Genomic DNA, 25350 nt, shown 5'->3' on the forward strand with positions numbered 1-25350 from the left:
TTCTATATTATGTGTTACTGTGTATTGTACTATTCGGCACTTCCGTTTTACGTCTATGAAAGCATATGCATATATATATATATATATATATATATATATATATATATATATATATATATATATATATATATATATATATTTATTTATTTATTTATTTATTTATTTATCTATTTATTTAATTATTTACATGATTTCGGCGAAGTAACACAGAAATGTTGAATAAAAAACTTGGACAGCAACAAACAATATAAGAACACATTAAAAGAACACTCACACGTTATTTCTTAATAATTTCGACGGAATTTAGCTCCGTTTTCCCCAGAAGAAACAGTAATGATGTGTATATATATATATATATACATATATATATGTATATATATATATACATACATACATATACATATATATATATATATATATATATATGTATATATATATATATGTATATGTATGTATATATATAAATATATATATTTTTTTGTTTTTTGGCCTTTTTGGCACATTTTGGCCTTTACATCGAACTGTTAACAACGATAACGATGGTCACACTTACAAACACCCAAGCCCTAGATGGAGGGAAACTGACTCAGGCGGGAATTGAACCCGCGACCCTTGGAATGGCAGACGAGGACGTTACTCCGCCGCCACCGGGATCGGCGTTATATATATATATATATATATATATAATCTCTTGTCATTTCCTGGTGTGTATATATATATATATATATATATATATATATATATATATATATATATATATATATATTATATATATAGCCAAACACTATCTATATTTAGTGTTTGATTATCCGGGATCACCCTTAAACGACAGTCTTGACATCGTAGCAACATGTGAAAGAAAAATAATTTTAACTCTTAAAGTGGGCTTGTATGTGGGGATACTTGCGAATAAAGATCATTGATAAGGGTTCATTGACTGCCATTCCGCGATTATGTCGAAGTGGAATTGGTTTCCCAGCCAACTGAGCGTTTTCCGTCCTTCTGTCTTATTCAGCTAACCACTTGAAGGTTTTTTGATAGTTTTCTTTTCATTATTTGGGTTCACCGCATATTGATCCAACCTTTGATGCTTAGGCATACATTGCAGTAAATGCACGAACATGTGGCGTGGCAATGTCGTTTCAAAAGACTGATTCCGCATTTTTTGCTAAGACGATCTATGTGATTTAATTTTTTCGGTGTAAAACATTTTTGCATCATAAGTCATGTTGCTCAAATTTGGCAACTTTTAAACAGTGATTGAAGAATGTTATAACTACGAAAGGGAATATTTTCTCATTGCAAAATTGCACCCAAGATTTGGAGGTGTAGATTCGCTATTATTGTACAAGGCTCCTAAATTGAATACGAACAACCATGAATTTTTCTACCGGGTTTAAATGTACTGAAAACTGCACTGTTTTCACTCTATTTACTTAAAAGTTTCTCTAAGTAATTTTGAAATCTTTATATCCTAGTAGTTCATGCTTAGTATTTTTATTTTTGACCAATCATTTTTGTAATTTACATAGATATGCTTTGTATCTACGATGAATTATTTTTATGCTGAAAATACAGGGTTTGCATGTTACTGGAAAATGTCTAATTGTTTTTTTTATGAATAACCAATTTGTCAGAAAGGTGTCTTTGTTAACCTCTACAGTCGTGTGACCTCGGTAGACGCAACGGAATAATTACGATAAAAGTTAACACACCCTGTCGCTACTTTTTTTTCCCGGGAGAGAGTGACATTTTGGGCGCTCTCCCATCGGCGTTTCACGTTTGCCCCCCCACGCTCCCTCCGTCGTCCGGGACGCGGGATTCTTTCGGAAAGCAATCTCCTCTCGGTTGACTTCATAAGCGCGGGATTTTATTTGCAAAGCGGGATGTTCCTTTTCCCCTTCCTCCCTCTCTTTCTATTCTCCCCAGCCCAGGAAAATAATCCAGTTTTCCAATTAACTTTCGTCTGTTCCCATTTTCGAGAATTTTAATCTTTCATCTGCAGATTCATCATGAGGTCCACGATGGCAGCGTCACAGAGGGGTGATCTCGTGTTCGTATTCGTCCCCTACCGTTCCCCCCCATTAATAACATGGGGGTGGGGGAGAAGGGAGGGAGAGGGGACAGCGATATGAATTCCCTGGCCTGTAGCTCACGATCATTGATCACGCATAATGCCGCATAGCACTCAAGCTGTGTGACGTCAGGAATGGAATTAAGGTCTCTCGAGTCATTTGATATTTGTGGGCGATTCACTCTTTTCTCGTGTTATCCCTCTCTGCACAAAGCAGTAATTAATTGAGTGTGAGTTCGATGCACATTAGAAGGGCCTTATTATTAATATTTCCATAGAATTACAGTTGGGATAATTTTTTATTAGGTATCTTACAAATATCTTGGAGAGTCGGTCTTTGCTGTCTTTTATCTATTGGAAGATGGCTAAATAATTCATTATTTTAAATTTCGATCCTTTTGTCGGAACAATTTTTCAGATGTGTAAATAAAAGAATTTGCAGTGTTAAGTCATTGAAATTATCTACCATTCTCCGCTTAAAGATATTATCGTTGTCAATAATAATACAGATGTTCTAGTGGCTTAATTAACGGAAGTGGTAATATGTAATTGAAAAACTATAATGATAGCTCCACTAGATGTCGCCGTTGTTGGGCATTTTCCGGTGTTTCGACTTTGATTAAAATAAGGAGAGATTAACAACGATACCTATTTATATACTATACGTATTTCATACTGTTATATGATACCTCTTCTTCAAGGGTCCACATAAATAAAAGAGGTTTGGGAAACAATTGGGTAGAAAGTTCGACTACCCAGCAGTGTCCACGTTGAAATAAGGTTGAATATGAGTACTCTTCAATTTATCCTCCGTGAGTTTTTTCGGAATATTTGAAAAACTTCAAAGAGCGCTGGGAATGGAAATGGGCCCCCTTCCCTTTATGAGTGAATTTCACGCGCCATAGGACAGCGTGCGGTGACATTTAAGTTCTGCGATTAAGGTAACCCTGGTGTTCATTCTTTATCCCGTATAATTTTTATTCCTTTTCACCACTCAAAATAAGTGCTGCAACAGTGATATAAAATGACCAGAACGGTGTAAAAATAATATTTGAGATGCAGTGGTAGATATATATATATATACTAGTTTTTATTGTGATAAAATATGAAGGAGTGCATCACGTGATATGAATGGGGATCGGGATGCTGTGGTGGCTAAAGCACTGACTTCCCACCTATATGTACCGGGTTCGAGTCCCGGTGGTGGCTGGATTTTACAACGGTATCCCAATCACTACTTGAGGTGTTTTGTGGGGGTCACTTCGATTGAGCACGTCGTCCGTCGGGTGGGACGTTGAACTCTAAACTCCTTGGTGCCTTTCGCTTAGAGGAGGCTAAAGCCGACGCCGGGTTTTTCTCTACCTCTCCTCCATTCCCTGAATATCCTTGCCCTTCCTCCTTTCCCACCTGTCCTTTCTCGTACGAATGACCTCTACCGTCGGTAACCTCCTCTTATGACTACCACTGCTTAAATGAGTTCATTTGTGTTTTCAGGCGTTTCAAATAACTGGGTACAATAGAACCAGACAGACACGCAGTGATTTCAATGCGTATTCACTAGTATGTTTTCCCGGTGCTTTTCAAGCATGAAACTCGATATTTGAAATTTTTAATCTTTGGATTTTGATTCCTCTTCCGATGCCTGATGGATGGGAAGAGTGTCGGAATTAGTTAATTTCCCTTAATTAAGACCTTGTGGACTGTTGCAGGTAAATAATATCAGAGCTACAATTTAACATTTAATTTTTCAGTGCCATAGAATTATTTAAAAAAACAAATATGTATTACATATCTTGTTGCATTGGTTGTAAAATAACTCAGGACCGCTCAATTAAATGTTCACTAGCGACAGTCTTTTCCGAGCACAAGAATAGTACCGTATTTTAGAAAAAAAACAACGAAAATTTTAGAAAATTCACCATCAATTACGGTTTTGAGGCACAAATATAGCGAACATGTTCACTAATGCATATCACCGGCAACGAAATGGAATAAATTCTCGTGTAGCATTGCCATAGTTAAATTATACTTGATGCTTAACGTAGTTTACCGTCAGGGGTTATTTATGTGAATACAATCCTATATGTCTGTTTGCTTGTATATTCCAAATTTTCTTTAGAAATAATATTCGCTTCCTTTATGAATTGGAACCTTATAGTCCTACAAAACCTTGTTGAAGAGGGGAGTTCATTGTGCACCAAAATCGAATGATTTATTTATATAGTACTTAACCGAAAACAGCCGAGATTCGGCCTTGTACTTCCGACTGTTAGCGTGAAATGATAACGAGGACAACCATAAGCGTCCAAGCCCTAGGTGCGGTAAAAACAATCAATTCGGAAATCCAACCCGCAACCTCTGTTTAGTCGAGCGAGGGCGTTACCTTGCCAGATATGAGGTCGATAAAGTTTTGTTGCATTCATGGGGTGGAGGTCAGTGGAACCAGTGAAGTCATAGAAAGGTCCGAATGACTGCCTTCGCCATCCTCAGCACTGTCAAACATCTGTTTGTCTGAGCTCTGTCAAGCACTGCCGTCACATCCCCACTCCGCCAACCCACCGCATCCCTCCCCGCGTCTCTCTCGCACTCCTTTAGCCCTTAGCACACCCGGTCGAAGTTCGATTCCATTCCTGTCACGCATTCGCCGCACTCCCCGTCCTTCCTCCTCTTCCCGTCGTCTAAACCCTTTAGCCCTCACCCCTCCGCTCACCCGGCGCCCACCCCCACCACCTTCTTTCGCTCCCCCTCTCCCACAGCAGCAATCCCGGCGCGGCGCACTTGCGTCCTCCAACAGATGCTTCGCTTCCGATACCGCGACAAATCCCGTTGGTGATGTTAAGGGCAGCCGTCGTATGGGGGTCAAGAATTCGGCTGACGACCGGAGAGGCACCAAATCATGGAAACAGTGCGCCGCAGGGAAAAGTACATATTGTAGTAAAATCTCGATTGTAAACCTAAAACGAACGCACCTACGGCCGCGGCGAAACAATGAAAAAACGAAATAGCTAAGGCCTAAAAACTTGATCGGAACAGAGTTTTTCAAAGGGTTAAAACAATGTGACAAGTTAGGGGAAAATTGAAAATCACACACTCGATCACTCGGGTGTGTTTGGGAAACATTGACCCTCGTGTACCTCAATCACACGCAAACAATGCAAAAATGAATGAATGGAAACAGACTCACAACCAATGGATCACTAGGGTGTGTTAAGGAATAGCAGTGACTCTCGCGAATCGCATTCACACACGCACAATCAGAGTTTGCAAGGATATCTCCTATGCCAGAAACCCGTCAATCTCACACAGAAATTAAAAAATTCAAAAAGAAAGGACACAAAATTCACAATCATTCAATCACTCGGGTGTATTTGGAAACATTGACCTTTGCCAATCAAACGTACTCGCCCTTTTAGGGGTTTACAATGCACCCCTTTGACCCCCATAAACAAATCCATTGCCAATCAAGTTTGCGGTCTTTGCTATTTCGTTTTTTCGAACACTCGATTAGCTGTGCTATTGGATGCATGATGAAACATTGATAATCCAAAAATACCAATATCCGAAATATGTGGAAAATATGTCGTGATATAAACGAGCGTCGACGGAAACTTTCTCTTTTCATTCCTTGTGATTAATTCGCGTTTTCAGCAATGGAATGTACATTTTTTTTGTTTTTAGCCATTTACATGAGGGTGGAATTATAGTTTTTTCCAGAAGAGAACTTGATCAAGTGAATGGCAGGACATGCCTTACTCATAAAAATAAACTAAACATTTAACCAGGAAAAAATAAATGACTGGCGAAGGATAAATTTAAATAACAAAGAATATTTGACACGGAATCATAGATGTCGTTTGGTACCGATTGAAATATTACAGAGTAGACAGTTGATGACTTATTTGCTGCATAGTAAAGAGATGTATATGCTCGCCCTTGAAGAAAATATTGAAGGCAATTCTCAGGCTTAATGAAGATGTGAGGGAAACGATAATGGAAAATTATGGATAGTTAAAAAATATTTAAATTAAAATATTCAATTCGACATACAAAATTTAATTTTTTGGAATTCAAAACTTTCAAGGAATCCCCATTATTTCCATCTTGTATTAAAGGAAAACTATGAAGTTCCAAGCATTTCATTATATTTACGATTGCAATTTAATAAAAATTTCGAGGTGCTAGCAAGAGCATTGCTCGGTTAATTCGCAAAACGGGTAATCCGCACACGGATAATTGAGAGAATACTCAAAGAGCATTGCACACAAGGAGACTCGAGTTGCCCACTTCCTAAAGTGCAAGCAATCAACTTTCCTGCTCATTGCACGCGCGCTTTTGAGTGACTCCGTACAATATGTACATACATGTTAAACTCACTCTGCAAGCCACCACGACCCCATATGGCAGTGGGTGTCATGTCACCAGTCGGTAGAGCGATTGGTGGTGATTAATAGCATTTGGGGACGTTTAATTTGTCGTACGTAACGCTCACTGCTGCTTTCCTTTCGAATTGTATGAGAAAAATAAATCCCTCTATCGATCGATTAAGCTGTAACTTTTTATTAATCAATCACTTTATATACCTCTTTCAATATAATACGGTATAAGGTCATTCATTTAATTTCAACATTAAACTTGAATAATTTTCATTTTTTTAAAATATTTTAGCCACACATGTAATATTTCCACTAAAGTGTCGTCTCCCACCCCAGGATCGCAATTATTAATGATATACTATGTTCTGTCAATACGATTCGTTGACATCATGATCCGTGTTGTGTTATATACACAGCAGGAAAATTGGAAGCTAATATCGAGGAATTATGACAGTTTTGTAGATGTCTATAAAATTAATTTATTTGAATTTTCTTAGGATATTTCTTAGGCTATATTTTTTCAAAATAGTTAATACCATAAAACCAAAAGTATATATAAACCATAACCATAAACAAAGTAATCAACCCAAAGGTCGGTTTAGTAGGTGATGGTAGAGATCACCCAGTACTAAGCCCTATACGGCGTGTGAAAATTCACACATCAGGGTAGGGGGGCCAGTTCCTTTCCCTGTGCCGGTTATGGTTTCCCAGGAGAAGATCTGGTACCCGAAAAATCACTTTAGCTTGGGTGGAGCTGCAGGTGCCCAGAGTGCCTTGCCCGGGAATTGAACCCAGGACCCTCCGGTCAGCAGCCCAACGCTACAAAAGTTCATTGACTGCCCAAGCGGGCAAGTATAAACCGTCCCGGTGAGTTAAGTCCCACCTTTACCGGTCATTGTACATAAGAAACGCATGGCATTGAAGAAAGAAACATGGCTGAGGTGGAAGTGCGGTTTGCGAGAAAGTGAAACTTAAAACTAGGAATAAAATATGAATTCTTAATCTAACAAGAAAGACTGCCGCAACCCACATAGTTAATACATGAATAGTTAAAAAAACAAGGAAACCTCGTCTGCTTGAGTATAAGATACCAATGGAAATTTTTCTTCTTTATATTTTAAGCATCACGCTTTGAAAATTATCTCTTTTCTTGCAATTGTTTATTTGCGTTTATACATCATGAACATTGGAAATATGAATGTTGTAAATGTGCCTGTGTATTTAATGCGCATTAAAAACGCGTGTGGCATGTTTAGTGCGCATTGCGCGCGTTCTTTGTCGGCACTTTGGGTCCCATGGTGGTGTGTTTCGAGGGAGGATTTCACTTTTTAGAATAGGAAATAGTCCGCTGGTTCCTAAAAGTCGGAGTCTTCTTCAACGCGTTGAAGAAGACTCCGACAGAACAGCAGTCGAGTGTCTGCTTGCGGAGAACAGAAGTTCTCCGCAAGCAGACACTCGACCCTGGTCTTGGTCATCCGTGAAGACATTCGGGACGAAATTACCGCAGATCTTTCGCGTTGCCAAATTTTCAGTAAAAATGGTGTGCCCTGTTATCTTATCAATGCCAATACGACCAAGCGCACACGTAACCGACGGGCGGAATTGAGCACTTAACGCACACGCCAGGAAATAATTGTTATCGATACTTTTTTTAAAAAACTTGTAGATTTCGATTACGGATTCCGTGAGAATATTACCGCACGGGTTAACTCATTGAATAATAGCTTGCTTGATAACTTGAATGGAGAACAACGAACATAGTATTGGTTCGACCTCTTTTAGCCTCGAAGTCATGTGAGCGCGAGTTCCCCGCTGGAAAATATTTCATATCCGGTGGGAAGCCCAAAATGCTGCCACATTTTTGATGTAAATTGCTAATATCAATGACGTATTCGGCATGGTTTCCCTTGTATTTCCACAAGTAGTTCGAAGCAGGGAATGCCTGTCCCTTGCAATTCCGACCCCGGTCTCTAGGAACAAATCACACACTCTGTGTGCGCTGGGAGTGAGTGCCTGTAAGAGGGTGTCGGGGTGTTAAGTGCACATCCCAGGATTGTGCAGATCATGGAGAGAAATGGAGAACGCAAGCGAATGGCAGATGCAAGCAAATGGACCGACTCCGGCGCGGGGTAAGCCTTAGAGGGAAAGGTTCGCTCCTGTTTCCATAATCACAGTGTTGATGACTCTGGCGTCATAGGGCTCACCGGCAGACTTGAGGATTGCAGCGGGAGGCCTTCGTTCCCCGCGACCTAAATCGGTTGTTCAAGGACTGCTCCCCGTTTCCGCTTCATTCTCACTACATTAGGTTTGAAAGGAGCTTTGTAGGCCGATAATTGCCGACGGAGCATGCGTAGCAGTTGGTGTATTTTCGGGCGAGAGTCCGACCATCAGCACCAAATTTCTGGGAATGGGGATTGCTTATTGACACACATGCTCTTTCTCAAAAAAATAATTGTGGCAATATTCTTAAGTGATTTTACCGTGCCCATTGGGATTTTCAGATTTATTAGCGTTTACTACCTAAAATGCATTATCTCTACATCTCGCCAGATACCTCAATTAACATTTAAATTACGATGGCTGTCCAGAAAATGACCTCAGATTTCGTGTGCGAAAGAAGTTAGTGAAGGGAACCGAATGGTCTCTGTATTGACGCACACAGTGTGTCAGTACACCTCGATTTGCAGTGATTGAAAGGTCACGCCGCTTGCCGTTTGTTTACAATAGCGAATAAAAATTAACATTACAATTGAAGGTGCCATCAAATGTGAAGTTCGTTCAGTGGTAAGGTTTTTATCGATAAAAAACTTCAAAGCTGCTGGCATTCATCGGGAAGTTTGTACACTGCACGGACCAAATGTGATGGGCGACAAGAGTTGTGTGCGTCAGTGTTGTCGTTCGTTTAAAAGTGAACACAAATGTCCATGATGAGGAGAGAAGTGGGCCCCTGTCTGTGGTGAACAATTAACTTCACCTGAAAATTGAAAAAACGTTCATGATAACCGGTGTTTTACGATATCTAAAATCTTTGGATAGTTTTCCATAGATATCTACGACTCCGTTGTATGGAAATACGACTGAAAAGTCAGGCCACTACATGTTTCGTGCTCTTCTTGACGAGGAACTTCAAGGTGGCGTCATCGGTTGGCTGCGATCTCAGGCGGCGGAATTTTATGCTGAAAAGTAGTTCAGAGATATGACATTTGTTTAAATCTGTTTGGCAAATATGTATAAAAATAGTAGATGTATGTAGTTTTGAGATGAAAATAATAAATTTCCCGTATCTATTCCTGTGTAATTTTTATAGCATAATGGAATTTACTCTCTGGACAGCCCTCGTACTCCTCTCTACACGAAAGGACTCGATAATAAAGATTTCAGTAAATCAGAGCTGGGAAAAATATTCGCGTACACTATGCCGCCTGCAAAATTTTGCTTTTTTCTGATCTCTGTCGTTGTCAGTTACCCTGATCCTTGAATATATTTATATGTATTTCAAAGACCAGGATGAACGTGTACACACATGGATCCCGTATCCGGTGGGAGGTGGGACCATTCCTTCTCGTGGTCCTTCGAAAGGCTTCGAGGGCCGTCCCTCTCCTCTCTTTCGACCCCTTCCCGCTGCGACCGTGGCTCTGGTAGAGGGGCCGGGCCCCGAGGGAAGCTGTGGACGTCTTCATTCCACGCTGCCGCAGTCGTCTTATGTTCCTCAAGTCGTTTAAGAGGGACCCTCTCCCCTCCACACCCCTGCCTTTTTTTCTTAGCACGTGAAAAAGAGCGATATCGATCACTTTCCCCCCTTTCGTGCTCACCACCTCTCGTTTCTCCCTCTTCTGATTTTCCCACTCTCCCCTCCCTGTTTCCCTTTTCGCTTCCTCCCCCCCCCTCACGCCCTCTCACCCCCCGCCCTTCCTTTCCCTTTCGTTCCCCGCTCCGTGAATGCGCTCACTCTTGACCTTAACGACCGACGCCGTCGACGCTTTGAAGGGGGATAACGCAGACGCATACGTACGTATTTGTGGGAAATGAAAATGTATGTAAAAAATATTAAGTCTGCTCGCAGTGGGAAAGCAGAGCGAGTTTTCCGCACGGTTTACTAACGTCAAATCCGAGGTTTTTATAATTATTATTTCCTTCTTGAATGTGAAAGGTGATGCTTTGCTTTATGCTCGTTCCCCAGCGTCGAATTATCTGACGGAAGCATTCTCGTTTGTGCCTGTGCTTTTTCGTGCGCGCATGTTTTTGCGCGGGGATGTTTTTAATGTCTTGGAAATTGGGAGTGCGTCGTGTTAGAAGGCAAAGAGGGTGGCCGGCTGAAGTCGCGTCACCTTTCACACAATCTCTTAAGTACGCGCGTAGGCTCTTTTAGAGAACATAGGTGTAACCGTGTTGGCAAGTATCGTCAGTCCTCTTCACCCACGTAAAATTAACTTTTAAAAGTGCACATGCGTGAAAAATATGCTATTTAAAATGAAACATCTCGTGACGTCCCATTGGTAACAAATTCAGTTACATATTTTCCGAACTACAATCGTTTTCCTGTTACAGCTAATAATAGATATATAGGCCTAGGCTGCAAATAAAGGGATTTTTTTCAGCTGACTGAGATTAGGTAAATTGAGTAATGGATCATATGCACCAAGTGGCAAACCTCCATGTCATTACGTTGTATTACATGGTACCATGCAAGCCACCACTAGGGTGTGTGGAAGGGGGTGAATACAAACCAGGCTGATATTGACCCGAATAGTTTTACCCCTACTGCGGTTGGACAATGGTATTCTGATCCCGTATCGTTCGCGGAAAAAATACATCTTATTATCTCTAGCTAATCTCGCTCACCGTAGTACGATGGGAGTAATAATACATTTTCAAAATCACTGCTGAAGAGACACCCTTCCAATTTATGCTAGATATTTAATCTGTAATTTAACCTTCCCTTCTAGAGTGATTAGCAGCCGAGATCCTTTTATAATTTTTATAACATACTCAATTTGTCATAAAAACGTTTTAAAAATCTAGTCTTACAAAGTGCGGCAGCATATTTTGGTGAATCCAATTCAAATCCTCCTCAAATTGGCATGTTTTACTGCCGCGCCGTGTACTTGATGGAAAGAAGACAGATGCATTTGGCGAACTTCTATCAACTTCTCAAATTTTATACTTTGTCTCGCGATTCAAAGTCGCTGGTGATCGCCGCAGCCACCGGGGAACCGCATTGTCTTTTTACGTTTCGATTTCAAAGCGGTAGTTGGGGGCGGAGAGGGTTTGGAGGATGGCGGGAAGAGGAACGGGCATCCTGCGGCGCTCTTTGCGCTCGCGCACATCCGGAGAAACAGAATGCTCTCTGCACACAAGAATGCTAAGGTTTTACTCCGCTCTTCCTCCTCGTGGAAGTCCCAGCGAACCTGCATTCATTTTTATGAATCACCATCTCTCTTATCCCCTTGGATAATGAAAAAGAAAACTGGGTATTATTGGCTCGGGTGGCATAGAAGGAAAAGCCACAGTACACCTGGTATTATGTAGTGAGTGATCTCCCTCTCTCTTCTTGTATCATAAACTAACCCATTTCTCTAAATAGATTATTTAGTTTTCCTTTTCTCTTATTTACTTTTTTTAATTTAAGTGAAAAAAACATAATTTGTTATATTACCATGCTAGCATAGAAGTTTCAATTTTATTTAAATATATTTTGAAGAATTTCGTGTCCAAGGCAGTAGTATACATATTCTCTGGACTTGGGCATTGCTGAAAATCAAATCAAAACGTAAAGAGTTAAGCATTTCAAATTCCAAGAAACTGCGGGACTTGCCGCAACAGTAACTTTTGACGGAGTCATCAGCAAAAAAGCATTTCAATGCAACAATTTCAGAGTGTAAATATCATTCACTTTGTGGCGCATCGCTCATGACTACGAATACCAGTGACATTGTACGTACGGTATTTCGTCACAACATCTTGTTCCTTTAAAAGCTCTAAAATTTCGGAATGTAAGAGAACACCTCGATAGTTCAACTGGCTGAAGTACTTAGCTGGACATCGAGAGATCCAGGTTCGAGTCCCAATCAAGGCGTGTGATTATTACACTCGGAAAACTTTTTACTCACATTTATTGAACGCCGTAATGTGTCATAAATATTACTGAGATTGAAATATTTCAATAGATTTTTTACAATTGAGCTTCACTTGCCCTCAATTGTCTTTAGAACGTAGCCTATGGCGGTTGTACATTTTCCTGAGCTCCAGACGTTTCTGTAAAACCGCATTACGAACTCGGAAGTGACAAGCCGTTCTCTCCGCTAATGCCTAAACTTCGCATGTTCTAGCGCCTATATTAGTTTCAAGCAAACTCTATTCTTAAACATAAAGACCAGCTTCCTGTGTCAATACTCTATATTGGATAGGCAGCGCGTATGCGGAATAGTATAAACATATTTTCGTTTCTTGGTACAAGTTCAACATAGCTGACACGCAAAAAGTGATTTTAAGAGTGATGTTTTCGAGTATACAAAAGATTGAGATGTCGAAGGGGATCTCCTTCCTCGCCAAAACCGGTTCCCCTCGCACCTTGTGCAAACACGCACCACGCAAATCCACAATCTGTGGCTTCACTCGTCCTTTCCCTCCCATATCCCAGCGGCTCGCGGGTCGCTTTCGGGGGATCTCACGCACAATCGCATATTGCGAGACGGGAAGAAGAAGTTTCTCTTCCTTGTTTACTCGGCGAAGGTGGATTCCCCTTCCCGAGGGACGAACGCAGTGGGGTGGCAATAAAGGGAGCCCGAGGTTCAAGAGAGCCCTCGTCTCCGAGGGACGGGGGTTGAAGCGCCGGTTGGTGGGCGGTGGTGTGAGCGGGAAGGACGAAGGCTGGGGTTCGCCTCGATTGCTACCCCTGCTTTCGTTCACTCGAAGGACGGAGAACTTGCAATGCGCCCCCCCTCCGCACGATAAGTGCTCGTCCTCTTCAGACAGGCAGGAAATAGCTCGCTCGCTCCGCTGCTGCAATCCGACCGCTCTTCCGTTCGCACGATTGAAATGGTCTTGATCGTTGGTTGTGGATAAAAGAGGAGTAGGTGACCGGAAGAGATTTTGGCCTCACTCGAGGTCATCGGGGACTTACTCATCCGAGAGGTAATATACGTGGGTCGTTCAATAACTCATGACGAAAATACAGAAGAACACATTATTATAGTTTTTAATTTTTCCATATAATCTCTCTTACTCTGGATTCACTCTTTCCAGTGTTTCTCCAACTTTTTTGAGCCGTCCAAAAAGTAGGATTTCGGGAGGTCTTCAAAATAGGATTAAAAGTTGATGACGACCTCCTCGTTGGACGTGAATCGCTTTCCCCCGATCCATTTTTTTCATATTTGTGAATATTAAAGTAATTGGAAAGTATTATTATTGCATTGTCTTGATTGAACATATTTTTTCCAAATGACGACATTTTTTCTTGATATCTTCGCTCAACCGGACTCTGGACTGTCTTAATGATCAATTTTTGGTCCACTGTTACGCATGCATTGATACAGAAACTCATCAAGGTTGCTACGGTAAAGCACCAAACCAGCCTCCGAATAGACGACACGATTGCGTTTATTCTTCACTGTTAGCAAACGCGGTACTCATCTTGTAGAGATTTTTTTCACTCCCAAGTTTTCGTGAAAATTCCATGACACTATACTACCCAATGATATGCCTGTGGCATCAAGTCTCTCGCGAACCTTGGTTTATTGGTCACTCAAAACCATACCAAAACCATCAATGAATTTTGTCAGTCATTTCGGGGAGTGTCACTTCACTTGGACATCCCGAAGGATGTTCATCATATATGCATGTACTCGCCCAGTTGTAAACACTCTAAAACTCAGAAAAAAATATGCCATGAACATTGTCCAATTTGGCTTTGATATCTTTCGGTGTTAAGTCAATTAAATAAAAGCGTTTAATTACCTCACGAGAATCATTATTTTCCTATGCATCAGTATTGAAATAACTGAAACATTTTTCATCGCAATTGGTGCACCACATTCCATGCATAGGCATTATTACATTCATTATCATTTTGATTCTACCAATCTTGCCAAAGAAGCAGAGGAAAACTTTGAAACAGCAGCCAAGGAATGGCTGTCGCTTGGATTTTATGGCAATTTATGCACAAAAGTTTGTCATTTGATTTTATTTGATTACACTTAAAGGTAATTAAATCAATCGAAGGTCCATAACTCAGAATTGAGAGACATACAATACTTATTGTAGACAACTGTTGCAGGGGAACGATATTAATTCGCCCTAAAATGTAATGGAAGCAATATTTTCTAAATAAATGTGTGGGGTAAGCGGAATGACGCTCATACATTAAGGATGAAATATCGTGTAATTTTCATTCTTCAAGTAATCTAACTGAAATACATGTAACTACATATGTACATGCATTGCAGTTTACACATATATGAACATACTGCAATGCATGTATCATATACCAAGGGTAAAATGACATATAATTGAATACATTTTGACGTGAGTACAGCTGCAAGCTCGCATTATTTTGAAAATTCATTATGCGAATGTCATTTCCAAACAATCGAGTAAAATGCTAAAAGTCTGTGTCTGGGTGAATAAAATGATGCACATGCCCACAAAAGACTAGACATACCAAATGTTTTTGCATTGAATTCAGAAAGGTGTGAATTTCATAAGCTAAATATAAAATACATGAAACTATAAGTTGAAAAATTAACAGTCAGGAATATGTAGTACATAACGTTACCACGATATCACAACATTTTTATACCAAAACCGAGCAGTTCATTCAAAATCCATCAACAATTCTTTTCAATTTTATAAAAATAATTAGGGATAGCTCTTACTCTACAAAACTGCAAATGATAAAAACTACCTAACAACTAATAACGGTTATTTGTGCTTTAATATCTTGTTATATGCTTTATATAGTTATGTGCTTTATAATGTTTATCTTTCTAGTGTTTCGGGTTACAGTGCTCTTTTCTTTAATAACAATCGCGTGCTCACACTATGCTCACTCGGCGTTAGTTTCATAATACTCAATAGTGGGCATGACGGTTGGAGACTTCTGCTGACCTGAGTCGGGCTGGTTGGAGACCTGGTGTGACCTGACATCACCTGGATTCGGAACGTTGGAGACGGAGGATAGACCATCAGACCTGGATATACCTACAGAAATTTCGACGTACGCCTCCCTTGGAATATTCTACTGGATACTTCTAACCCTGGTTGCTGACATCATTAAATAATCGAGGGACAGCGAAGCAAGGCGCCGGTGGCGCCCAATATGGACATCGTGCCGCTGCCAGCGGACACTATAAGGACTCCTCTCGACCAGCAGCTGGAAAATACTTCTTCAAACCCTGTTCATACTGCCGGCGCTCTAAATATGGACGTTTCCATGCATCAGAACGGGCCGTCTGCCCCTGCCGCGAAATTCAACGACGACTGGCGACACGTCAAGGATCCCAGAGGAGCCGGGAAGCGTAGCGCACCATTCCTTTCCATTGAAGAAGCAACTAATAAGCGCCCGGTAAGTACGAGTAATAAATTCTCACCGCTCGTCACGGATCCGGACACGGACAACTCATCTGCTCCCGTGGCGATGGAGGCTGAAAATTCATCTGCACCATCTGGATCCCCGGCAAGCCGAAAAAAGGAACCACGCCCCCCGGCACTCATCATATACGATGTAGTAGACCACGCGGCCTTGCTGAAACTTGTCCGATCCAAGGCAACGGACAAGTCCTTTACTGCAATCCATACAACCGACTCGACGAGACTTCAACTAAAGACTGCGGCTGATTATGCGGCCATAAAGCAGCTGTTGGTGCAGTCAAATGCACAATTCTCGACCTGGGGCCCGAAATCCCTACGAGCCAATTTCTACGCGGTTCGTGGACTTCCGTGCACCTACCCAGTTGAGCTACTGAAAGAAGATATGGACGCCATGGGGATTCCGGTGGAACGAGTGCATCTGGTGCGGCAGGGAACCTTCTTCCTTGTCGTTGTCAAGGAAAACCCTGAATGGCAAACAAAAGAAATGCTTGCCATAAGATACATCGGCAATTCCCGTGTCAGGGTGGCAAAATATCAGCACAGGGAGCCACAAATGTGTTACCGGTGCACCCGATTCGGACACGCATCTTCCAACTGCACGGCAGCCCCGCGATGCTACAAGTGTGCTGGTGCACATGAAGGCATCCAATGTCCGGATACGGAAAGGAAGAAGACTTGTTGCTGTAACTGCGGAGGAAACCATCCTGCATTTTTCAGGACCTGCCCTGTCTACGCCAAACAGAAGGAGATGAAGATGGCTAGCCTCCGGAGGAAAGGCGCACCAACCCAGGGGGCGAAGAACACCGCCGCTGAAACAGAGCTGCCTTCTCCTCAACAGAAGACGCTTGGTACCTTCAACGCGTCGAAGCCGGGAGACCCAACCAACGCAACCCAACGTCTGACCATGTGCAAGCATCTTGACTTTCCTCCACTCTCGACGCCGGCTCCGGTCGCCAGGGAGACAGCAGAAGAAATAAAAATTCCTCTTCTCCAGAAGAGGCGGGCTGCAGACTCGCAGATGCCGACTCCAACTTTGGCTACATCCCTCTCTTCCATCCTGGAAGCATTGACGTCCTCTGCTGCGCTATTGCAACAACAGCTGCAAGCTTTAACTGTCGCCCTTACCACTATTTTCCCAAACCAAAATGGACCATAGGCGAGAATTAAATAAATCTATCATCCTAGCCACATGGAATGTCGGCGGCGCATTGAAGCGAAAGACCCCTGAATTGCTTGCCTTTCTACGGAAGGCAAGAATCTCAATCGTCTGTCTGCAAGAGACTCATCTCCGTCCTGGAACTTCATACGGCGTTCCAGGCTATGCAGTTTACCGGGATGACCGGCAAACAAGAGGAGGGGGCACGGCGGTCCTCGTTTCGCTTGACCTGGCTGCTAGAAAAATTGACCTACCAGCTCGACTGCATCTAGAGGCGACAGCCATTGAAGTAGATACTTCGATCGGCTCTCTCACAGTGGGGTCACTCTATCTCCCCCCAAAACGACCTCTAGCCACACAGGATTTCGAAGTCATCTTCTCCGGGTCACGGCCGTCGCTTTTTCTCGGGGATCTAAATGCAAAGAATGCTGCATGGCATTCAATTACACCGAACCCTCGGGGTGAAGCGCTGCTCACATGGGCTCAGAACAACGGAGTACGCGTCGCGGGTCCACATGGGCCAACGCATCAGCATCACGGCAGGAGCGAAGACGTCTTAGATATTGCGCTGCACCGTAGGCTCACGAGTTCGCTTTCTCTCGTGGCGACACCGACGTTGGACAGCGACCACTACCCAGTCTGCGCCTATCTGGGATGCTGCCCAACGTTACTTCCCCCACGGCCGGTGCGATGCCTGGACAAAACAGACTGGACAGGGTACAGGCAGATCCTGTCCGACATTTTACCGGAACAGCCGCCATCACTGACGTCACAAGCTATGCTGGACGAATATGCTTCTGTCATAACAGCTGGCGTGGACCAAGCATTACAGAACACCGTGCCAATAAAACTGATCCGCCCTTCTGGACATCTGACGCTGCCTCATTCCATCCTTCGCCGCATCCGCGAAAGAAATCGGCTTCGACGACGATTTCAAAGAACCAAATGTCCCGCGGATGGGGCACGGTTTAGAAGAAAACGAGCCGAAGTGAGGTAGCTCATCCAGGACCACAGGCAGACGACGTGGGAAAGGAAGGTTGCTTCCCTCCGAACCGAAGATGGGAGCATCTGGAGAATGGCAGCTTCTCTTCGCCACAGCATTCGGATCGACCCACCGATCGACTCACCTGGTGGCCCTCTTATCACGGAAGACGAAAAGGCTGAATTTGCAGCAACTACGCTGGAGGCCACTTTCACGTCGACTCCGGATCCACTGGTACCGGATGATCCTAGCGACTTTCCTGAAGAGGATGAAACAACGGAGGAGGGCACCATGACGGTAACGAAGGTTACCGAAAACGACCTGAGAGCAGCCCTTGGACGACTACGCTGCAAGAAAGCACCAGGAGAGGACAACATCCCGAACGAGGCCCTTCGACAGATGCCTGTCTCGCTCGCAACTCACCTGATTACGCTCTTTACGGCCTGCTTCTCCATGGGACATTTTCCGGCCATCTGGAAATCGGCAAAAGTCATCCTATTGCCGAAGCCGCCGAAGTCCGCTAGGAACGTAGAGAACTACCGCCCGATCGCCCTGCTAGCGACCCTGGGAAAGCTGCTTGAGAGGGTACTGCTGCCACATCTCCTGAAGCACATCGCGGCCTACTCAATCTTGCCGGCATCACAGTACGGTTTTCGAGAGGAACACTCCACCACACACCAGCTCGTCCGTCTCGTGGAACAGGTGACGGCCGGATTCAATCGGCGATGCTGCTCAACGGCGGCGTTCTTTGACATCAGGAAAGCCTTCGACCGGGTATGGCACGCTGGTCTCAGGCGAAAACTTGCAATACAGCGGTTTCCAAATTGGCAGCGCCGCTTGCTAACATCATACCTGACAGGAAGGACTTTCCGTGTCGCCTGGGGACGCGCGCTGTCACAGCCGAAACAGGTCCACGCAGGCGTGCCGCAAGGATCGGTGCCCGGACCGATACTTTTTAATCTATATACGGCGGACCTCCCGGTAGACCTTGGACGACATACCATGGTTGCCCTGTATGCGGATGACGCAGCAATAGTGACCACTTCGCGGAGAGCACACATGGCGGCAACATACCTACAGCGAGCAGTAGACAAACTGCTGGAGTGGTACGCCCTGTGGCGAATCAGCGTCAACAGCGCAAAGACACAGACGATTCTTTTTTCACCTGGAGGACTGCGAGAACCAGGAGAAATCCTCGTGGGCACCGAGGAGGCGCCATGGAAGGAAGAGGTGACCTATCTAGGCGTGATACTGGATAAAAGACTGACATTCAAAAGTCACGCCCTCGCTGCCACCAGGAAGGCAAGAGGAAGACGACTACAACTCTCGCCGCTGCTGCGTTCACCGTCCCTCTCTATCAAGACAAAGACGTATCTGTACGTGGCGGCAATTCGCCCAATCTTGATGTACGCTTCACCGGCATGGAGTGGCAGAATGACTCAGACGGCCTTCCACCACTTGGAGGTAACGGAAAGAGGGGCACTCAACAGTGTACTTGGGCTTGGCTGGAACTATGCCGCAGAAATTCTCCACGCCTTAACTGAAACTGCGCCCATTGGAGATGTCATCAAGACTCGCGCGACGGCCTTTTACGAGGAGCTTGAAGGCAAAAAAGAAGAGCACTTGCGGTCGATCGGCGGCTTAAAACCTGTCTCCTGGGAAAGGCACAAACGCCCAAGAGCAGCAACGGGACGGGACGACGACCAACCACCATTGAAAAGGAAAAGGAGTTGATTGGACCTTCCTTCATCGACGGGCTAAGAAGCCGCAAACACAGCAGCTGAATGATTAAATCATCGGGCAGCTGCAAGCCAAGCGTCAAGAGGGAACGTTTTGGCAAAAAAAAAGAAGACGGACGTGGGCATGACTGCCCTGAGTTCTTTCCTGTTTGGCTTACCACATTCTCTTCACACGAATACATTTACGATTCTACATGCAAGCATACATAAAACACGATTCCTTTGAATAATTCCCCTGAAACGTAATACTAAATACATTTCTGAAATATAATGATTCCTTTGAATATAATAATATAACAACAATTGTAATATAAAAATAATCTTCAAAGAACGGTATACATTTCCATGTCAATTAATTCATGTGAATGGGACGTATCCGTTGACAATCAGAGTTGATGACCGACTTAAATCCGTGCTCAGCGTCTTCAATTTGTGAAATACGAGTACAAATCATGTGGATGAATTAGAATATGTTCCAAGAGACCCGACAAGTCGACGGACAGATAACGTCGCATATTTCTTAGAAAACCTGTGTTTGGTCCCACGAAGAATTCGTGCAAGACTTAGACGCATGCTCATTGCTGCCATTGAAAGGATACTTCTATCTCATCATCCGTTGGTAGAAACAACACCAAAGTACATGTATATACGGATAAAATGACGTAACATTGCAAAAGAGGCGGAATAAGGAATCGTTGTTTCAGCACAAAATCTCAGAAAAATGGAGATAAAACAATAGGCCATTATAAAATCAACTGTTATACTTTAGTACATATTATTAGTCTTATAGTTGCCTAATAGAACCTCTCTCAAAATCCGTATTTTAATAGTTTACGGGGAAAGGTTAGCGTAACTCTAACCTCTGTTGCAGTAGAAGATGACCCGCTCTTCAAAAATTTACTGGCCAGATGAAATGGATTTGAGCTTTTATGTCTCTTTGGTAAATGTTACTTCTTGTTCCCACAAAAACTTGGAAAGCCGAAGTGGAAGTAGACGTGGTATCCTTTGGCAAATGCTAACTTTGAAACCCTTAGAAGCTTGAAGTGTGCCAACTCTTAACTCTCTCTTTCTCTCTCTTCCTAACAGCTCTACAACTTCTTCAACGCACTCTTGACGCACATGCCGGCGGCTTGCAATGCATCTTCTGCGGCGCTCGTGCCCGGGGAAGGTGAGTGAACGGCGGAGTACGCATTGGACATGGGATGTGGACGCTGAGCCACGAGCCCATATGACTATACTCGTATTGACGAGTATATTCATATGGGCTCGAGTATGCATACGAGTATACTCGTATGCATACACTATTATATATGCACAGTCAAATAATATTCAATTATTTCGGATTTTTGCGTTGACTCTTTTCCCCATATCTTGCTGCTCTGAATTACCTCAACTGTATATACTTTATTGTAAATTGCATTCAAATCTTAAAATTGACTCGTTTCTCCAAGTTCATATAAAGTGACTCAGTTCTGGGGAAATTTTTGCATTGGATGATTATGATTGCCTTTGGATGACTCATTATAAATGTATGCTTCTTGCTTATTTTCCCATCTAATTATTTATAAGTAATTATAAAAGTTAAATCAAGTTACTGATTATGATATGAGAATTCAATTTCGCTGGTCATTTCTTTTGTTATTATCGATCACCATTTAGCTCATCACCATACATCTATTCACACCAATGCCAACACAATCCATACAACGTTGCCCTTGCATACCTATTGTTGGATTTTCATGCAATTCTCCATTAAGTATAAGTTCAATTCATCAATTGACATTAATTTCCTTCTGTTCGACATTCGACGAACTAAATTTATTATTTCCGCCCGTCAATTTTGGACAAATACCCATTGATAAATGACAGTTGTGGACCATAACTGACATCATTTTTTTATCAGATTTAAAGTAATTGTTTAAAGCACTTAAATATTTCGATTGGATACTCTTTATTTATTTTCAGAATTAATTTATGATGTATTTTTGAGTAATTGATGTATTGTTGCATAAGTTTCTTCAAACGACATAATTATGTTTTCAGAGTCCATTTCTGGAATTTTAAATTTTAGCTTGACTGGCTCTTTTGGCAATTAATATTTTGTAATTGATGGTTTCCGGCGTAACTTTATGGAATATATTCATATTGAGAATAAAAAAATAGTAAATTTGTGATTCCACTGAACATTTATTACGAGGCGACCCGGGTTTCGACGTTCAACGTCATCTTCAGCTGCGATACTTGAAAATGACGTTGAGCGTCGAAACCCGGGTCGTCTCGTAATAAATTTTCAGTGGAATCACAAATGTACTATTTTTTTCATTTCCAACTAAACTTTTTCTTCTGTTTTTATGTGTGAATTGGATTTCATTTTTTTAAATGGAGATATGAGCTTTAAAGTAAATCTTTTTATTTAAATACGTCATTTGCATGTAAAACTAGAATAAAAAAGATAAAATAATATACTAATGATGAGATAACACGATTGTGAAAAGTTAATTAAAGTTAAAACTTAGGAAAGCAAGCCGAGATGTTGGTTTCACAGTTTCTGTAGGGCCCTTTTTTAAAATTCTCTTAAAATTATGTTACTTCCGATGGTCATGTAATACTTTAGTTTTTTATTCATTTGATCCAAAAAAACGATTGCGAAACACGAAATCTGCTAGAATGTTTGTTTTTGTTCAGTTATACACGCATTGAAAATTAAATAGTATGTGACAAAATTTGGCGAAAGATTTCCTGGAGAGATGTTCTTCTTAAATGAATCGAACACGTATTGGGCATTCATCGAGGAAAATATGTTTAAGCAGTGCCCTTGAGGTCATTAGTACACTGTTTCTTTTTCCTATGGATAAGTTTAAGTAACAATAGGATGAAATTGTCTCTCATATTTGCTTCTTTTAAATCTATGTTTTTAGTAGAAAACGGTGTCAAAAATGACCATGCGCACCAAAATGCACTTTTTCCTCTATCGAACATTTTTTATTTGTTGAAAAACTATGACCCACTTAACCGATAGATCTATAAACAAAGCTCTTCTTCCATTAGAAATATTTCTGATTTTTAATTTCTGTTTTCTTTTGGGACTTTAGATTTAAAGTTACTGAAATACAAAGGCAAAGCATAATTATTTATGATTAATAACGAACGCTTTGTGAGTTATGAGGACTATTAAGCGTCAAAGATTTTTAAAATTGAAGTTAAAAATTTAAACTTAATAATTTAATTATTTCTCCAATATAAAGCAAAGATAAAATTTTTAAATATTTGACAATAATAGGTGCAACCCTTACTTTGATTTAAAAATATAGTTTCTTCGTTAGTCCATTTAATTAAAAATAACATTATTTCGTTAACACAAATATGGCTTATTTCTTGTCAGTTCGGACTCGTCGTTGACCCTTGACCTTTTTGGATTTCGATTAAAAAATCGCAGGACATGTTGGACCTCTTGAAAAAAACAATTGGAATGTTTACCGGTTTTAAAAAAACGGCAATTATTCAGAATGGCGGTTTAAATAAACACCGAATCTTAATGACCTTATATTTCAGGGCAGGATTGGCGTAAAAACTCGTTTAATTACGAATCGTTTCCATTTCAACTCATGGCTGGTAATAGTCTCTAAAGTGTCTCAATGGTAACAATTCGTCCGATTCTACTGCAGCCTTATAGTGTGCCCCGAATTAGATCAAAGGGCAGATTCCGGGCGTGACTTCATGGGCCTGCCTCATTACAAAAGAACTCAAAAACTTTGTTCAATCCACGTTATAACCTTTGCTTTACGACCAAAATTTAGTTCTCATGCAACATATTCCGGTTGATAATGCACAGTAACAAAACTAGGTGCGAGTATGAAATGTTTTAATGTGGACATGACATAGCCTTTGGGTTCTTTTCAATAGATCGAAGAAGTTAAGCAGGGTCCAAACGCTCACCGGGTGACTGGGGCGAGCGGCATTCTATGGCAAGTGGACGACTATTCACATTGAAAAGTAACGCTCAATAGTGTATCTCAAACATTGTGTGTGTCATGTTGTAAATATTTTAACCCATAGGAGGTTGATCGATTAGCAAATCATTCATAGCTGACAACACGGGCAATTTATGCCTCTCTAAAAGACATTATTTTTCATGTAAAATGAGCCATGAGTGGCTTTTCAGCAAACAATTTATTCGATTTTTTAATCGCTTGCATAAAACGAATATTTGAAAAAACGGATAAGTTCTAAAAATAAAAATATAAGCAAGGGAAATAAGGAATTTCGCCGAAAATCGATACAGGTGAATCGCCACCAAATTTGTTTTTCTTTCTAAAATGGAAAAATATAATCTCAAATATGTTTTGCACTACAGTTGACGTAATAATTTTTAATTAAAAAGATGTTACAAAGAAATAGACTTTAAAATATTAGGCATTCAAAATTTTAGCATTAAAAATTTTGAACAAATAATTAGTAAAGGGATCATTATTAAATTAAATACGTTCAGATAGAAAAATAGTCATATCTTGTCTGCTTACAGAAATTTTATCCTGAAATATATTATGTTTAGTGAGTCTTCACTGAAGTCTACAAGAAAAATGGTTCTTTTCCTCAACTGGGAAACTTCTGCAATGCTGAGTACATGGAAAAATCAGTGCGATATAAGATGAGAATAAATATAAACAAAACGAAGGCTATGCGGTTTTCAAGCAAGGGAAAGGCTAAGTTAAGTATCAAAATAGGAGTTATTACACTTGAGCAGGTGGAGTAGTTTACTTATATCGGAAGTGCTCCGGTCCAAAAAGACCAGAGTGTTGTGGACATAAAACGAAGACTTACGTTAAGCAATAAAACTTTCACAAAGAGGAGAGGACTGATGACAGAAATGTTGAGTAAAGGCGTTAAGAAAAGGCTCGTCAAGACTTTTGCGTGGGGCGTGGTTTTGTACAGCGTGATGAGGAAACGAACGATTAAGTGCTGGGCATGGTGGGGGAGGAGAGCGGATTTAGGAAAACTCCAAACAAAGCAGAAACGACAAGAATTCAGAGTGTTTTAATTGGTTATGGGATATTTAGGAATGTGAAAGAGGGGAGGTCGTTGGGCAAATGAGGAAGGAGAATTAATGTAATAGGTATGTTGGATGGAATCAAGTGAGGTAAATGTATTTGTATTTGAATAATATTTGTATATAAAAAGATGATTTACATTTGTTATGTAGGGTTTCAGGTTTGTTTTTAGCTAGGGTAAGATAGGAAATGTAGGAGTTAAATCGTGTGTCCCACCAAAACCTGCTTTCAGCCGTAGTTTACCAATTTATAAAGAAGCCTCTGCCATTACGTAGGCCTTATTTGGCCGTTTCTTTTGGCAAAAGCAGACTTTAATTTACTTTAAATTTACCTTACTGAAATCAGATCAATGAAACTTTTCCACGTATACATTACATTGGTACATTACAT

The 25350-nt window shown here is 41.5% G+C and overlaps 1 protein-coding gene across 1 annotated transcript in view; it reads left to right on the top strand.

Moving 5' to 3' along the window:
- rdgC (retinal degeneration C) overlaps positions 1 to 25350 on the top strand; it is a 512344-nt gene that overhangs the window by 165577 nt on the left and 321417 nt on the right. The window contains exon 4 of the mRNA XM_071596539.1: positions 20999 to 21080. Coding sequence (XP_071452640.1) covers positions 20999 to 21080 — 82 coding nt within the window. The remainder of the gene's footprint in view (positions 1 to 20998; positions 21081 to 25350) is intronic.

Source organism: Hetaerina americana, unplaced genomic scaffold, assembly GCF_022747635.1.
Source record: "Hetaerina americana unplaced genomic scaffold, ioHetAmer1.1.p SCAF_8, whole genome shotgun sequence".
Taxonomy (NCBI): Eukaryota; Metazoa; Arthropoda; class Insecta; order Odonata; family Calopterygidae; genus Hetaerina; species Hetaerina americana.